General features: G+C 40.1%; 1 protein-coding gene across 2 annotated transcripts in view; it reads left to right on the top strand.

The window, feature by feature from the left end:
• Slc16a10 (solute carrier family 16 member 10) overlaps positions 1–13,083 on the top strand; it is a 133,346-nt gene that overhangs the window by 109,489 nt on the left and 10,774 nt on the right. For both annotated transcript variants that reach the window (XM_029555718.1, XM_008852405.3), the window contains one exon: positions 8,225–8,368. In XM_029555718.1, the coding sequence (XP_029411578.1) occupies positions 8,225–8,368 (144 nt within the window). The remainder of the gene's footprint in view (positions 1–8,224; positions 8,369–13,083) is intronic.

The following is a 13,083-nucleotide window of genomic DNA, read 5'->3' as shown; positions in this document are numbered from 1 at the left end:
AACTCTTTTTTTTTTTTTTTTTCCTACTAATTTGTGGCTGTTAAATAGTCTTCATTCCAGAACACTGGTTATTTTCTTAAGTTCTATTACATGTCTCAATGGTGCTGTGTGTCATTCTCAATATCATGGAAATCCATTTTAATGAAATGGAAAGAGTGGTTGTTTTTAAAAAACAACAACATAAAACAAAAAAAGAACACCAAAGGAACCAGCTACCCATGCCTCCTAGGGACTTGTCAAGGCTGCTTTTCATTCAGTTAGCTGCTAAGGAGGCAGTAGGTACCTGTACCAAATTTAATCACAAGAAAAGTGTCATTTGAAAACAGCTACTGGGCTTCCTAAAGATATTACTCCTTAAAAATGCTGACAGGCAAAGAAAATTTTCCCTTTCAGCATGGCTGTGTTTTTTAGTCTCAAAGTACAGTTGATTAAATTTAACAAACAAAAATGACATTTTGTGTCTTACCCAATCCACAAATATCTATTAATGTCCATGAACTCCTATTTTAGTATTCGGGTATAGAAGGCTTAATTTCTATGTGCATACTTTTAACCACTTCCCTTGGCCAGCTGGTATATCCTGCCATACCAAACTTCCTAGGAGGTTCTTTTAGTTTACTTTTTCTTTTTTAGTTCCTTTTTTAAAAAACAGAGAAAGAGGAAAGAACAGCTTATAAAAAGAAAGAAAAACTAAATGGAAAACCTGTGAATCCAGCTTTGAAGTCAAAGGGTAGTGTAAAGTTTTGCTTTGCAACTGATTCTGAGATTAACCATTAACCACTCTAGCAAGCTTTCTACTCCCATTCAAACATACATCTATTTTTCAAAGACACCAGGCTCTCTTCTTAGACTTTGCTTTTTTAAAAAAAGTATATATAACCAGGTGTGGTAGTATATGCCTATAATCTCAGCACACGAGAGGCAGAATTGTGTTTGAGAACAGCTTGGACCAAGTAGTGAAACCCTGGTTTTTTTTTGTTGTTTTTTTTTTTTAAATCAATTAAAAAAAAAGTATATTTAAACAGCATGGTCTTCTAGAGTTACAGAATAGCTTTTTAAGTATTGGATGGAGACACGTACAACTTCTATTTCTATTGTATTTCCTTGACTGGCTCAGAACTTGCTGTGTAGACAAGCCTGACCTCAAACTGGTGGCATTCCTTCCACATCTTTCTTCCAGGTGTTAAGATACAGGCATGTGCCACCATGCCCAGCAGGATGAATACATTTTTAGAAGTTACTTCAAACCATGTGCAGATAAGAAGCCACAGGCTGGAGCTAATCTTTGGTGTGGATAGGAATGACTAGAAATGCTATCTCTATTAGAATAAAGTAGGAAGTTGAAGTCAATTTGAATTCCAGAATCACTCAAAACATTACACATTTACTATCCTAGTTTTGGATGTGGCATGCAAACTTTACAGATACAGGTGCCCTTCCCTCTTAGAGTTTATTCTAGAAATGAAGCAAGTGTAGATGCTTATCTGTTTTCTACCCTCTTTCAAGTCTGATAATGTCTTGTTAAGAGCAAAGACAGATGGATAACCAAGGACTCAAAATCATCACAAACATGACAGGTGATGACTGGTGGCCCAAACCATTACGTCTTCCAAAGAGCATAGTGAGCTACAACAGTGGTGGATAATAAACATTATAGGGATGTTTTTACTGTTGTCTTTTTGCTCTGTTCTGCAAAGATAAATCTTTGCTCTCTCAGCCTACAGTGCTTCCCTTTGCCCTGCTTCCTAGTCTTATCACACTGCCTTTGTAACACTTTGTAGTGAGTTGGTCAGTTGTGTCAGATCCACTGTCTGAAACAAGTTATTTCTGCTTTAAGGGTCTCTAGTAATTGCCTTCTTTACTCTTCTCCAATAATGTATAGTCTAACTTGTGTACACAAATTTTTATATCACATTCTTTAAAAGATTTATTTATTTTTATATTATGTGTATGAGTGTTTTGGCTGCAGATATATAAGTGCACTGTGTGCATGCCCATGAAAGCCAGAAGAAGTTGTTAGATCTCCCTGGAACTGGAGTTACAGATGGTTGTGAGCCACCATGTGGGTGCTAGGAACCAAACCCAAGTCTTACGCGAGAACAGCCAGTGCTCTTAGCCACTGAGCCATCTCTCCAGCCCTTATATCAAATATTCTTTATATAATGTTATAAAACATTACATGGAAGATTCCAGCAAAAAGTACGTATGCCCTTAAGTATGCATGTGTTTGTGTGGAGGGTAGGTAATGGTTAGTGATCTTGTGACAAAGCCAAATAACAGTCTTTGAGAACAGCAGAAAACTATTTGGAGGTTTTTGACCCATGGCAGCTTTGGTTTGAAGGTCAACCGCTGGATTTTACTGTAGTACCACTGGATTATGTGCTGGCCACCCACGTTGTGTTTCTTCATGGCTGAATCTCTGAGAGCTAGAGGACTCTGTCTTGGATTCTCAGAGGAAGAATTCTCTTTGTCCCTAAATGTCTTGCACTGTGGCTTCTACGGGAATGGCAGGAAGGAAGCTAGAGCAGAAGCCATTCCAGTGAGCTGATTGCTTTCATAGGCTATATCCTTGACTTCTCTGGAAAAAAAAAAGTGGGATTTAGCTCTGGCCTCTAATGAGAAGAGAGGAGCTTGCTTTCAGTTGTCTGATCAGAAACATGCCATCTATTGAGAGAAGGGTACCAACAGTTATTTGAGCTGAAGATGGTTAGAGGAAGGGAAAACTGAAATACTTGGTCTTTTCTTCTTTGACTCATGGACATAGAATGAGCACAGAAGTCTAGGATATGAGTTCTTGGTTATCTTTGGATATCAAAACAGTACATTTCAACAGTCTAAAAATAGCTTCTGTTGTTAGCAAAAGCTGCTGTTGCTTGAATGACAGAAAAAAGTTTTAGGAGCAGATGATGTTCAAGATGTCAGTTAGCAAGATTTTGTGATCCCCAGAGTTGTGCAGTTCTGAATTAAACTTGAGATTTCAATTAAAGATTACTTACTGCCTTAAAGGTACTTTTGTATTCCGATAGAGTCTAAAGATAAAGTTAAAGCCAAAGTGTGGGGTTGATGAGATGGCTCATCAGGTAAAGGCACTTGCCACCAAGCGTGATGACTTGAGTTAAATTCCGGGAACCCACGTGATAGAATGATATAACTGACTTCCAAAAGTTGTCTTTGACCTTGTTGGGCATTCTGTGGCACACATGTACTCTGCCACCCCCCCCATATATACACACAGTAAAGTTTTTCTTTTTAAAAAATTTTATTTAAGCCGGGTGTGGTGGCGCACACCTGTAGTCCCAGCACTTGGGAAGGCAGAGGCAGGTGGATCCCTGTGAGTTCAAAGCAAGCCTGGTCTACATAGTGAGTTACAGGACAGCTGGGGCTACAGGGAGACCATGTCTCAAAAAGACAAAAAAATTTTTTATTTATTATTTTTATTTTATGTGCATGAGTATATTGCCTGCATGTGTATAAGTGCATCTGTGTTGTGTAACTATACCCCTTGCTCCCCAAAAAGTTAACTTTAAACAACTGTTGTAAAAATAATATCCCCTGGATAAATAATAGACTATAATAAGCTATTTGTTTAAAACATGTTAGATTAAATGTGAAAGTATCTAACAGTTTCATGTCTCTACTCATGTGACCATTCGAATTATCAGTTTTTCCCAATGTTATCCTTGTGCTAAACCAAGTATGTGCAAGTATCCAGAGGATGAGAGATTCAGAATATAGATGGGAAAGTCCTGGAGGCTCAGGCTATAAGAATAACACACCACACCTGCTTGGATACTGCTACCCCTCAGTGAAGAAGAATCTTGAAGACACAGAATCACAGCGTCCGTGGCCTGCAGGTTTCCCTTGCTTAATCACCAAACAAACTTGCAGATTTTGGTGGGGTGCATAAAGAGGGAGCATTAGAAATAGGAGTTCTTCTTGGGGCCTGGAGACATGACTCAGTACTTAAGAGCACTGGCTGCTCTTGCAGAGGAACATGGTTCAATTCTGAGCACCCACATGGAGGCTAACAACCATCCATAACTCCAGTTCCAAGGGATGCAACACCCTCTTCTATCCTCTGTGGATACTGCATGATACAATGTACTTACATGCAGGCAATACACCCATACACATAAAAAATAAATAAATAAAATAAAAGAAATAGAAGTTCTTATTTAAATGACAGTGACAGCAAATTAGATGAAATGATGTTCTTTGTAGTTGAAGAACCAAGTTTCCACTTAAGGAATAATTTAAATTTACACTATTTATTATTTACTTATTTATTTATTTTATGTGTATGCCTGTTTTGCCTGCATATATATAAGTATATGTGTGCCTGCAATGCCTGCAGAGGCCAGAGAGGGTGTCCAATTCCCTGGAACTGGAATTACAGGCAGTTGTGAGCTGAACCCAGGTCCTCTGTAAGAACACCAGTGCTCTTAACCACTGAGCCGTCCATCTCTCCAGCCCCAAGTTTATTATTTTTTAAAAATTTTATTAGTGTGTATTCATTTTACAAAATAATGGGTTTCATGACATTTTCATAAATGTATATGAAAATGATATACTCATATCAACTTAGTCTCTTTCTAAGGATCTCACATATTTCACATTATTTCTTTTCAATATTATGAAGTAGATTGGAGGAAGGGGTAAAAAACTAAAAATAGAAAATTTTCAGTGTTCTTAGCTTCATCTAAAGAATGGCTGATAAATTTAGTCTTTTATGCATATTAAGGAATGTCTCTATAAGTTATAATAAGAGTCGGAGATATAGCTAAATGGTATGCCAGGTGCTTAGCATAGGTGAGACCCTGGCTTTGATTCTCAGCATTGAATACAGGAGTATAGATCTATTTGGTGCTTCCTAAAGTGGATTGATGCATTAGAGTTTGGTTTCAAATTCCAGGAAGGAAGGGAACCAGGGAACATACATCATACCTTGTTTGTCTTGAATCAGGTCATCTTTCTCCAGAACTGAGCTTCATCTCTTTCTACTTTGTCTAAAAGTTTAGGACCTTGATCAGCAGCTATGTTATCCTTGCACCCACAGGCATATTCCTCAAGAAACATAATTCAAGTCATGTTGTACTTTTAAAGTAGAAAATTTGAAATTAGCCATATTAAAAGAAAAAGTAAAGAGACAAATGGAATTACTTTTTACAATAATTATTGAAGTATTGGTTTAACAGGGACTCAGTATGAGGCTATGCTTTCCCCTCCCCATTGACTACTGGTTCTCTATGTGTTTTGCACTGGTAGCACATCTCAGCTTAGACTAGTCATATGTTAGTGCTTGGTGCTCATTATAGTATGAGGATGGTATGCCTACAACGACGAGGCTACAGTAGCAAAGCAGAGGTCATTGTCAAACTAGAAGTTTGAGTGTTAATTAGGCTATGAACACTAAGAGAAGATTAAGCCCAGAAGTGACAGTTGTAAATTTTGAACCTAGGAGATTTAGGAGTAGGAGCTCAAACAAGAAGCATTTTAGAAGGTTGCTAGAGTGGTCCAGGTAAGGAGTGACAATAACCTAGACTAAAGCACCATGGGAAACAGAGACAAAAGGAAGCATATGTAAGATTTGGTGCTGGTGATTTGAAGAACGAAGCTGGAATAATATGATTATTGTGTTCTACTGTGATGGGTAGACCAATAGTACTATATTAACTAAAATGGGGGGGGGCAAGTTGTAAGGGGCAGGTGAGCTCAGTATGGGTCATGTTGACTTTGAGCTGCCTATTCACAAAATAGGCGGATGGATAATGTCTAGTTTGATGTGGTTACTTGGAGTATCCAGAGAATTTAGCAAGGCTGGGTAGGAACACATGTAATATTGAAGGTGCCAATGACAGTGTTAGGCAATAGCAAGAAAGTAGAAAGCCTAAGAGGACAGAAGAGGCAGCAGAAATATACAGTAAGAACATTTTGTTTGTTTGTTTGTTTATTTTGGTCTTTTTGAGACAGGGTCTCCCTGTAGCCCCAGCTGTCCTGGAAGTCACTATGTAGACCAGGCTGGCCTTGAACTCACAGAGATCTGCCTGCCTCTGCCTGCCAAGTGCTGGGACTACAGGCTTGTGCCACCATGCCAGGCTACATATTAGCATATTTAATTGACCTTGTGAATAAACCTTTCCTGCTGAGCCAGATGGGATTAGGGCTGAGATCAAAGCTGGCTTAATGGAGTTTGCAGACATTGTTCTGTTTTGCTTTTGTAGCATTGGATCACACAGTGTTCTACGTTTAAGTTAGGTGCCAGCATTCCTACATAAAACCTAAACTTCATATTTCTGACCTTTTTAAAAAAGTAAAAAATAAAAGGGGGGCTGGGAGGTAGAATTGGAAAACATGGGTTGTAATGTTCAACTGCAGTGCATGTCTTTTCTAGGATTTACTTTTTTTTAAAGTATTTTATTTATTATTATTTTATGTGTGTGTGTGTATTGCCTGCATGTATGGAAGTGTACCCATGTTGTGCAATGCCTGTGGAGGTCAGAAGAGGGTGTCGTGTCCCCTAGAACTGGAGTTGCGGATACTTGTTAGCTGCCATGTGGGTGCTGGGATTCAAACTCAGGTCCTCTGCAAGAACAACCAGTGTTCTTACCTGCTGAGCCATCTCTCCAGCCCCTGTTTCACTTTTTTTTTTTTTTTTTAATGGGCCTGGTAGACTTTGAATTTTCTACTTCAGAGCCAAGGATCAGTAGTTAATAAACATACAAAGATAGATTAGTGACAGATTATAGAGAGCTTTGAATAAAATGTAGGCTGTAAGCAACTTTTGAAGAAGGGATTGTTGAGATTAAAGTCATATTTAGGAAGATTATTCTGAAGCAGTGGGTGAAAATAGAAAAGTTAGAACAGTTACCAATTTTGAAAGGAAAGAAAGAGGTGTTATGAAGATATACAAATGGGCTTTTAAATGGAAAATTGGGGGGAAAAGTTAAACAAAAGTTGTCTAAGGAAGGAGCTGTCATCCAAAAACATTCACTACTGCCACTTTAGAGTTAATGTGGGTCACTGAGCTTGACGGGAAGCTTCTTTGCAGTCTTCTAGAACTCAGGTGGATGTTTGCTATAAGGGACAGTAAATGCTAGGTCATTATGGAAAAGTCAACCAATTGCTTACTGGCTGGCTGTCTATTGCCTAGAGGTCACTGTAGTCACTTTTGTAAGTAGACTTTAAGTGGAAGAAAAAGGTCTGTTTCCCTCTTCCCCACTGCCCAAATCTCTTCCCTTTACTCCAGAGAAACATGCCTCCAAAAGGTCCTTTGTAAAAGGACATCCAAAATTAATAGCATTAAACTGTGTCAGGCACTTTTTCTAAAAATTTTTTTAAAGTTTATTTGTTGTGCTATAGATGGAACCCAGGGCTCCAAGCATGCTAGGCAAGTGCTTTGCCACTGAGCTATGTCCTTAACTGTTAAGTTCCCTACATAGACGTTTCACTTAATCCTCATAACCACTCTTGCAATAGATACTGCTGCTGCTTCTAGTTTATAGGCAAACTGAGACTCTGGAGAAGAAGCTCACCCTCTGCTCTAGGACTGATAAAGGGCAGAGCTCCTGTATCTTTTTCTGTCTGCATGCTATACAAATAGAGAACTAGGGAACCTTAAACTTTCATCTAGGAAGTTCTGCTGTAACTTATTTCAAGGTACTAGTTTGGTTTTGGTCTTCAGGAAGAAATGAAATGCCAGAGCTGACCCTTTCGCTGACTTTGGGGGCAGATATTATGCCAGGTCCTCTGTAAGAGACCAAGGTTGTTCCTTTTATGAATGGCTCATTGTTAGTGTGTGCTGGTCTATTTACTGAAAAAAAAAATATTGTAAGAACTAATTTCTTTCTGTTATTTTTTTAATTTTGGTTTTCTAAGACAAGGTCTTGTACCATAATTGATACTGCCCTGAACTGAACTGCATACCTGGGCTGACCTTGAACTTATAATCTTCCTGCCTTAGTCTCCCGAGAGCTAGGATTACAGGCATTTGCCACCACAGGCACCAAGAACCCATTCCTTTTGTGTAAGCTAAATCATGTTAGATTTTTCTTTATGTGTTCCCTTGGAAAATCATCACAGGAGAAAATTTTAAATATTTTAATTTGGAAGCAGGGTAGGCATGCATATAGCACATTGAAGGAAAAGCACAGTTGATGCACAGCCTCAAACCTTGTGGAGATTCCCTACCATATTTTTACTGTGGTTTCTTTTTCTTTGACTACAGATGAAACATGTAAATGAAAGATTTCAAGATGAAGAGAACAAAGTGGTGGTTCTCATGTGCATTGGCATCACTTCAGGAGTCGGACGCCTTCTCTTTGGACGAATTGCAGATTATGTGCCAGGCGTGAAGAAGGTTTATCTACAGGTACTTTCTTAGATTTTTCTTCCTCAGTAGGTTTTTTTTTTCTTGCTATTTCATGGTGCGCTAAATGTACCTAAATGCTTATGTTCTTGTATAAAAATGTAAACAACTTCCTATCACACAGTTTCTATAGACAACTTTCACGGACAAAACAATTTGGTATGAACTTGAGGTTTAAATATAAGAAATTGTCAGTCAAACAATAGGCTTTTTTCTTTTGTTAGGGAACTCCACCAAACCAAAATGTTTTTAACTGTGGCTTTTCTAGGAAGTCTTTATTTTCGGACTAGTTCTCAGTCACGTGCAGATCTAGTGCCATTTGCAATATCTTGTGAGACTTGTGCTTCTTTTGAACTGCTTTATTGCAAATTGCCTGCTGGGTATTATGGGTATGCATAAACAGATGCAAATTCTAAGGTTATTATTGACAAACAATCGGCAGGTAGAGTCTTTCATGCTCAGACACTATGCTTCCTAGGTGCTGTAGAGTCAAACATTGTCTGTAATCCTCAGTTAGTAGCTAAAGGTCTCATGGGAGACACAGATAAAAGTGTAGCACAGTGAAAAAAATGGCTGTCCTGGGAAAAATCTGAATGACTAATAAGGGTCTAAATAATGTAGAGACAGGTACTAGTTGAAGAGTTGGGGATGTAACTTAGTAGAGTGCTTATCTTACATGTTCAAGGCCTTGAGTTTGATCTCCAGGAGCACAAAAAAAGTATTAGCTTTATATGGATGGGTGGGTAGATAGGTGGATGAACAGACAGAGAGGTAGAGAATGGAGAGACAGAGAAGCAAGGAAGAAAGGGAAGAATGTTCCAAGCAGAGGAATCCGCATGGACCAAAGATGTGGAGGTCTGAATGCCTGGGAAGCTGGATGCTTGAATGGCATGAAGGGAGAGTAGTAGGTGGTGCAGCTGGGTGAAGGCCAGGTTAGGAAGACCTTATGTGCACAAAAAAGGGTGAACTGCTGGGTGTGGTGGTACATGCCTGTAATCCTAGCACCAGGGATGTACAGGGAGGAGAATTGTTATGCATTTGAGACCAGACTGGTCTACATAGCAAGTTCTAGGCCAACCAGGGCTATATAGCAAGACTCTATTTAAAAAACAAACCAACAAACCAAACAAACATAACAACCAAAGAGGATGAGCAGTATTCTGCAGTCTACCAAGAGCCAAATGAAGAATTTTAAACAACAAAGTGATATGAATGGTGTTTTATAAAGATTAATCTGGTCATTGTGAAGGATAGAATGGTGTAGAGGATGGGGCAAGAGTCGAGATAGTTGCCAGAGGCTACGCTGAATAGTTCCATTGATACACAGTCTAGAGTAGCCCGGTCTGTAAGAAGATGAATTAGTGGTTGATGAATCAGGGGCTAGTGATGGTTGTAACAGTATACTTATAATTGGTGAATTTTATGGTATTATTTAGAGGCAGGGGTAGGGGCACTGGGGCTAGTTGGAAACTACTGAAGTAATCTAGGCAGGAGGAAACCAAGGGGGAGACATTGGGATCAAATAGTAAAGTGTACAGAGAACAAGTGCCTGGTGGAACCACCTAAGCTGGGCCTGAGACCTGCGGCATGGCCAGCAGTGGAGGTGGAGGTGGTTTTCACAAGATCAGTAATTCATTAAGTCCTGGGAGAGTGGAGTGACCTTTTTTGCGATGTTAATGTATAGTGCCTGTGAAAAACCAAGTTGAGTTTGGAGCTCATGGCTGGTTGAGAGCACTGTAGGACTTTGGTATTCACTGGCTGCAAGGTCTGGAGGCCTGCAAGGAGACCGAAAGGGAGTGACAACTCGGTAGGAAACATCTGGGAATGGAGTGCTTCTAGGGGCAGGAGTGGTCAGCAGTATCAGGAGCTGGTGGGGTGACTGTAGTGACAGTACAAAGAGGCGCTTCAGTGGGGTGGCAGAAGACTGATCAGGATCAGCTGAATAAATGGAAATACAGACAGCTACATCCAAAGGAAGGTAAAGGAAAGCCAAAAAGAAAAAGATTTGGAGAGTAAACACAAGGTGGCATGAGCAGTGTCTTAAAGAAGTGAAATTCGGGAATGGGAAACTGAGTAGAAAAAGCATTTATTACAGATAAAGTAACTTCTATAATTGACTGTAAGTAGTGAAAAGCACCATTTATCGAGCACTTTCACATGCTGGATAATGAACTAAGTGCTCTATGTGCATCATCTCCATTCCTTGCCCCAACCCTTTAAGGGAGGTATTGTTTTTTAATTTCTACTTATGGGTGTGAACACTGAGGAACAGAGGCTGCCTTGCTGTGGGTCCAGGCAGACATTCATAGAAAGGAGCCTGTCACACAGCTAGCGGGAGAGGGAGACAGCTGTTGGTGTGCTACCTTCCCTCCCCTGAATGCTGGGAGTGAACCCCAGGTCTTCGTGCATGTTTATGTGCCACTTTTAAAAAAGGGGGTCCTGTGAAATGGCTCAGTGAGTAAAGGTGCTTACCTTGAAAGCCTGACGAAGTGCATTTGATCCCCAAAACCCATGTAGGAGAGAACTCACTCCACAAAGTTGCCCTCTGATCTATGTGCACCATGGTATGATACACACACACACACACACACACACACACACACACACACACACATTTTTAAATGTATTTTTCAGCTCGATGTGGTAGCTTACACCTATAACCCCAGCATTTGTGAGTCTAAGATAGGAGGATTGCCACAAGTTTGAGGCCAGCCTAGACTACAGAGCGAGACCCTGTCTCAAGCACACAATGAAAGAATTTATTATTTGACAGTTATTCCATCCTTTATCAGTAATAGCTCTTGTAAATACCCTTATCTATGTAGTTTTGTTCTTAAATGTAAAGGGAGCCCTCTACTGGAAATTTGTTGTATTGCAGACTTTCAGCTTTTCATTCTGTAAAAAACCATTCTAACACCCCCTGTGCCCCGGTTACTAACCTAAGTGGGGTGATACAAACAGGATAGACATGGTCGCTGAGTTTCTAGAGCAGGGCATAGCTTGGTGTGCTTGGGACTAAGACAAGGGAGAGCGACGCGGGCGAAGCTGAAAAGCTGGGAGGGTTAGGGTTTCCTTCAGATCTTCAGAGCCAAGACAACAGATTTTACTTTGTTGGAGAATATTGGTATGGATTTTCTCTTTTAAAATCACTCTAGATGCGGTGTGTGTGTGTGTGTGTGTGTGTGTGTGTGTGTGTGTGTGTGTTAGGTGAATTCTAGGATGAAGTTAAAGTGTAGGACAAGGGGAAGAACACCTGCGAGATTAATGGATGCTCCAACTAAGGTCCCAAAGCAGATGAAGCCGCGGTTCATTTTTATAATAAAGATCTCTCCGAAACATTTTTTTAAAAGTTTCCCCTCTCCACAAATGGGACAAAAATTTGAGTATTTCAAGTAATTTCAAAAGCTTTTTGCTAACTTGTCCCATAATTTGCATGAAGTGAGTTAAAAGCCAGCGAAGGTCAGATACTTCATTTTAGACAAAAGGTTAGGTACAACCTGACTTCTTTTAGTCCTTATCTCATTTTTTGGTTTTATTTTGATTGGTAGTGGTGGTGGAGTTTTGCTTCTGTTTTTTGTTTGTTTGTTTGTTTGGGTTTTTTTTTTTTTTTTGGTTGTTGTTGTTGTTGAGACAGTATCTTGCTGTATAGCTCAGGCTAGCCTCAAACTCATTGCAGTCCTCCTGCCTCTGACTCTCCAGTGCTGTGATTACAGGTTGTACCAGTGCCCAGCTTCTAGTTTTGTATGTGTGTGTGTGTGTGTGTGTGTGTGTGTGTGTTTCCATCCAGATGTAGAACAGTATTTGTGATACCTAATAGTACCTAAGTCACAGATGTGATAACTGTGTTTCAGAGAGGCCGTGAAATACTTTGGTGTTGTGTGGCTGCTGGGAGCTGTTGGCAGGCTGCTCTTTCAGGAGCCTAGGAGGTTACAAAGGCTCATCCTGCACAGGATACTGGGCTCACTTCCTCACCTCCCCTTTGTCTCTCTTTTTTTCCTGGCTTTCTTGCCCCAAGGTTTTTGATTCTTTGATCTCATACAACACAACTTCCTGGGGCTGTGACAAGTTTTCTTCCACTCCTTGTCTCCTTGAAGTCAGTTTTGAGTGGCAGCCAGGCCTAGAATACTGGTGACATAGACACATTTCATAGCTTTCCTACAACCATCTAACATCAAGTCACATGTATCTCTGGTTTGTGAGGCCAAAGAGCAGAAGAGCCTGGGCTCTGGTGAGATACCAGTGTACCACATCCTACCACTCTTCTGAATTAGAAGATGGCTGTAGGGAGGATTCTTGACATATGACACCTGGTCCAAAGTGGATGGTTAGTAAATCCTTGCTTTTATCATTTAATATTATGTTGGATGCAGAAAGCAGATTCTGACTTGGATACGTTCTCAAGGAAGGAGACTCTGGTTATCCTAGAGGCCTTTAGCTGTAGACTAAAAAGAGCTTAGGAATATCTGCCCTTTTTGCTAAGGATTCTGGATTTAAACCTCTTTCAAGGTCCTCAGTTCCACGTATTTTCAGTCTTGTGATTGAACATAGGCTTCCTTTATGCTAGCCAAATGTTCTACTACTGAGCTACACCCCAACCACCTTAACAGTTCTGCATGAAGTCTGCTGCTCTGGGCAGGGGAGATACCCAAGTTGGATTATACAGAGTGGTAATGGCTATACAAAATCTTATAAAGCTCTCTGGAGTATTTCTTGGCAGC

Source organism: Nannospalax galili, unplaced genomic scaffold (genome assembly GCF_000622305.1).
Source record: "Nannospalax galili isolate Female #2095 unplaced genomic scaffold, S.galili_v1.0 scaffold646, whole genome shotgun sequence".
NCBI classification, from domain to species: domain Eukaryota; kingdom Metazoa; phylum Chordata; class Mammalia; order Rodentia; family Spalacidae; genus Nannospalax; species Nannospalax galili.
This window is presented reverse-complemented; position numbering and strand designations above follow the sequence as displayed.